Genomic DNA, 5,000 nt, shown 5'->3' on the forward strand with positions numbered 1-5,000 from the left:
TGAACTGGAAAGACGCCGACGAGGAAAACTGCTGCATTCACCACGCTAACATACACTCCTGTCCTCTGGGACACATGGTACTGTCTGTCTGTCTGTCTGTCTGTCTGTCTGTCTGTCTGTCTGTCTGTCTGTCTGTCTGTCTGTCTGTCTGTCTGTCTGTGTGTGTGTCTGTCTGTCTGTCTGTCTGTCTGTGTGTGTGTCTGTCAGTCTGTCTGTCTGTCTGTCTGTCTGTCTGTCTGTCTGTCTGTCTGTCTACTTGTCTGTCTGTCCATCCATCTTTTCTCGACAACATTTAACGGAAAAAATGTCGGAAGTCGTTCAAAATGGATGCACTCAACATTACCAGAATCTCTTACCTGTACTGAAGTCGAGACAGTGCATGAAATAGGCCACGCCCATCGTGGGGGAAAACATTGAACAGCGCTCCATTCACTTTGTATTGAAGGAGACCTGTCTTCTGCAAACAAACTTAATTAAAACTTATTCAAACATCCATTTAACAAACAAACGTTGCTTTCTTGAAAGCCACGACTCTTGTCTGTCCATACGAGCTGTTTTTGTGAAAAGTTATTGAGTAATTTTCAATATTGAGGTGTCTTTTCCCGTCCGACCTGGCGAGGATGGAGTATACGTGAGGCTAGCCTACAGCAGAAGGCTAACATTAGCCTAGCATACAGCATACATTAGTTAAGAGTTTTGTCTCGATATTGAAAATTACTCAACATTCAATATAAAGTGAATGGAGCGCTGTGAATTGTTTTCCCCCATGATGGGCGTGGCCTCCGATTATGACGCATTTCGCACTGTCTCTATTGGGGTTATTTTTTCAACTTTTTAACATCATATTATTCTTAGTTTTCATAAAAAGTGCCACAGCTATAATATGATGAATTTTTAACACGAATAAACCCTGAACTGAACCATCCCTCAGACCTTTAACAGCATCTGTGGTCCCTGGATCCCTGACGACGGGAACATCTTCACACACACCATCTCCACCTCGGGCAAGATGACCCAGAACAACTGGACTGCTAGGGTAACACACACACACACACACACACACACACAGACAGACACACACGCACACACACACACACACACACACACACACACACACACACACACAGACAGACAGACAGACAGACAGACAGACAGACAGACAGACAGACAGACAGACAGACAGACAGACAGACAGACAGACAGACAGACAGACAGACAGACAGACAGACAGACAGACAGACACACAGACACACAGACAGACAGACACACACACACACACACGCACACACGCACACAGACAGACAGACAGACAGACAGACAGACAGACAGACAGACAGACAGACAGACAGACAGACACACACACACACGCAGACACACACACAGACAGACACACACGCACACGCACACGCAGACAGACAGACGCACGCACGCACGCACGCACAGACAGACAGACAGACAGACAGACAGACACGCACACACTCACTCACTCACTCACTCACTCACTCACTCACAGACAGGCAGACAAACACAAACACACACACACACACACACACACACACACACACACACACACACACTCACTCACTCACACACCCACCCCCTCCCCACACACACACACACACACACACACAGGTAAACCCAGTGCTTTGCCTTGCAGGTGGTTTTGCTTCATTCTGGTCTCACCTCGCTCATCGCTCACATACGAGTCGGCCGGATGCAAGTCGCTCTGGAGGCCAAAAGCACTGTAACACCTGCTGTAGGTAAGACATGCTGTGTGTGTGTGTGTGTGTGTGTGTGTGTGTGTGTGTGTGTGTGTGTGTGTGTGTGGAGGTGTGTGTTTGTGTGGAGGTGTGTGAGTGTGCGTGTGTGTGTGTGTGTGTGTGTGCGTGTGTGTGTCTGTGTGAGTGTGTGTGTGTGTGTGAGTGTGTGTGTGTGTTTGGAGGTGTGTGTGTGTGTGTGCGTGTGTGTGTGCGTGTGCGTGTGCGTGTGTGTGTGTGTGTGTGTGTGTGCGTGTGTGTGTGTGTGTGTGTGTGGGAGGCCAAAAGCACCGTAACACCTGCTGTAGGTAAGACAACATTGTGTGTGTGGCAAGTAGTCTAGATATGTATTTTAAAAAATATTTTAAATTCAATTCTTGCTTCTCACAATGGCAGTAAGGTATTTGGTAAATTCCTTTTATTTTATTTTTTTTCAAACATTTCTTTATTGAATTTTTACGACATAATTAACGAACAGTCAGATTTTTTTTTTTTTTTTTTTTTTAACCTTTATTTATACAGGTAAATCCCATTGAGACCGAAGACTCTTTTTCAAGGGAGACCTGTTTTCCTTTCCCACGTTACCATTCACACACACATTCACACACCGATAGCAGCAGGCTAACTATCGACATTTTATTAAAACGACAAAAATCCTCAATGAAAACATGGCAGTTGATGAATTGTAACAATAGATAAATAAATTAAATAAAAAAATAAAACAGACATAGATTCCATTATTATAATTATTCTTTCAATTGATTAAAAAAAATAAAAATAAAAATATTTATAAAAAAAAACTTTTATTCTTCCACATTTCTTTATTTTAATCGTTTTGAAATAAATATGTTTTTAATATCCCCCCCCCCCCCCCCCCCTCAGTGTGTGGCGATGGAGCGTGCGAGGAGGCTGAGCTGTGTTCCACGTGTCCTGCAGACTGTGGTGAATGCCCCATGAGAGCAGCCACCAAACTGGCCATCGGTCTGCCCCTCAGCCTGCTCTGTCTCTGCTGCACCCTCACTGCTGTGGTCAGGGAGTTTCTTTAATTTACATTTTATTAATTTTTATTTGATTTGATTTAATTTAATTTAATTTAATTTAATTTAATTTAATTTAATTTAATTTAATTTAATTTAATTTAATTTATTTTATTTTATTTTATTTTATTTTATTTTATTTTATTTTATTTTATTTTATTTTATTTTATTTTATTTTATTTTATTTTATTTTATTTTATTTTATTTTATTTTATTTTATTTTACACACTGTATGTTATGCATGTGTTGAAATTCTTGTGATGTTCCATATGGTTTTCGAGGGGATCCTTTTATACAGTATTATCACATTTGGGCAAGACAGATAAATGTGTAATCACTGCTGTAGTGAGAACTTTAAAAAAAATGTAATGACAATTTTAAAATTTAAAATTTAAAATTTAAAATTTAAAATTTTAAATTTTAAATTTTAAATTTTAAACATTTAAAAGTTAAAAATTGTCAATACATTTTTTTTTAAGTATACAATACAATTTTTTTTAAAAATTTGTATTATTATTTTATTGATATAATTATCATTATATTACATGTAACATTAACTCTCTCTCTGTAGTGGATCCGTTACCAGAAGCAGAGACTGCTGTGGGACGAGAGCTGGATCATAGACTTCTCTACCATCAAACAAGGTTCAGGAACACCTGTGTGTGTGTGTGTGTGTGTGTGTGTGTGTGTGTGTGTGTGTGTGTGTGTGTGTGTGTGTGTGTGTGTGTGTGTGTGTGTGTGTGTGTGTGTGTGTGTGTGTGTGTGCATACTGTATATTTTGAACTTTTTAAATCAGTTCTGAACTACCATCTGTGATGAACACAAGTTTATGTGTTATGGTATTATACTGTTAGAAAATGGTCAATTTTAAAACAGACTCCACTTATACAGCTCTTCTCTCTGGTTTTTCACAGACCCAAAGCGCTTTACATTGTTTTGTACACATTCACCCATTCACACACACATTCATACACCGATAGCAGCAGCAGCTACCACGCAGGGTGCAAGCTAACTATCAGGAGACATTTAGGGTTCAGTGTCTCTTTGCCCAGGGACACTTGGACATGTGGCGGGGAGACGGGGGATCGAACCACCGACCCTGTAACCCAGTGGACGACCGAACCGCCCTACACACTTCACCACAGACCCAGATGTACTGTAGGCCACGTTAAAGCAGGAACACAGATATTCTTTCCCTCTCTTTCCAGATCATGATGTGTGCATGACGACAGGCAGTTTGATGAGTGTTCCCATGGAGATGTGTCAGAGCGACAGTAACACCAGCTGTCTCACTGCGCTGAGCTCATACACAGGACAGACGGGCGCCAGGAAGACCCTGTTTACAAGCACCGGCATATAGTAAGCACCCCCCCCCCCCCCCCTCCCGCCCTCCATAGAGTCTCAGTCCTCTTCACAGCAGACCCGGGTTAGAATCCAGCCCGGGTCGTTCTCTGCCCCATTTCACTAGCCTGGCATTCCCAGACCTGCCACTAGGCGCTGGCAAATTAAATTTGCTGCGCCTGTTGGTCTGGACACGCTCCATTGAAGCTCATTAAATATGACAGACAGACAGACAGACAGACAGGTAGACAGACAGACAGACAGACAGACAGACAGGTAGACAGACAGACAGACAGACAGGTAGACAGACAGACAGACAGACAGGTAGACAGACAGACAGACAGACAGACAGGTAGAGTCCTATGTATGGTGCTCTGGGGCGGACGTAACCAGATGACGACAGTGCGCCGTCGAAGCCGTGATAGTAAACATCAAAGATGGCTGCGGATATGTTGTGTGAGTTTGAGACTGCTTTGGCCTCGACCCTTAACGATTTGGAAGACGGCACTCAAATCTTTCATTAGCAATAAATGGAATGTTCTGTTTTGCCGACCGACAACGGCAAACGTTAATTTAACAGTTTATCAGCTGTTCGCTAAATGAACGGGGCTTACGTCACCTTGTGCATTGCTCTGATTGGTTTTAGTGCTATCCAACTGCATGCAGTGGCATTTGAAATGCACGAGTAGGAGCCGCCCCTTGAGTTGGAAATTACTATTGATCGTGGCCAGACCCTCTATCGTTCTAGATATCAGGGTCTGGATTTCCAGGCTAGTATTTCACCTATGTCTCTACAAATCTGTAGCCTGGTCCTACCAGACCATCGTACTTCATTTAGCCTGGTCCTACCAGACCATCGTACTTC

At 42.5% G+C, this 5,000-nt stretch overlaps 1 protein-coding gene across 1 annotated transcript in view; it reads left to right on the plus strand.

Moving 5' to 3' along the window:
* LOC307269035 (atrial natriuretic peptide receptor 2) overlaps positions 1 to 5,000 on the plus strand; it is a gene marked incomplete at both ends in the record, with an annotated part of 27,324 nt that overhangs the window by 3,920 nt on the left and 18,404 nt on the right. The window contains 6 exons of the mRNA XM_080051858.1: positions 1 to 77; positions 932 to 1,036; positions 1,658 to 1,760; positions 2,640 to 2,785; positions 3,366 to 3,438; positions 4,003 to 4,153. The exon at positions 1 to 77 is cut by the window's left edge and continues 56 nt beyond it. Of these exons, the coding sequence (XP_079907984.1) occupies positions 1 to 77; positions 932 to 1,036; positions 1,658 to 1,760; positions 2,640 to 2,785; positions 3,366 to 3,438; positions 4,003 to 4,153 (655 nt within the window). The remainder of the gene's footprint in view (positions 78 to 931; positions 1,037 to 1,657; positions 1,761 to 2,639; positions 2,786 to 3,365; positions 3,439 to 4,002; positions 4,154 to 5,000) is intronic.

Source organism: Ammodytes marinus, assembly GCF_949987685.1.
Source record: "Ammodytes marinus genome assembly, chromosome: 23".
Classification (NCBI taxonomy): Eukaryota; Metazoa; Chordata; class Actinopteri; order Uranoscopiformes; family Ammodytidae; genus Ammodytes; species Ammodytes marinus.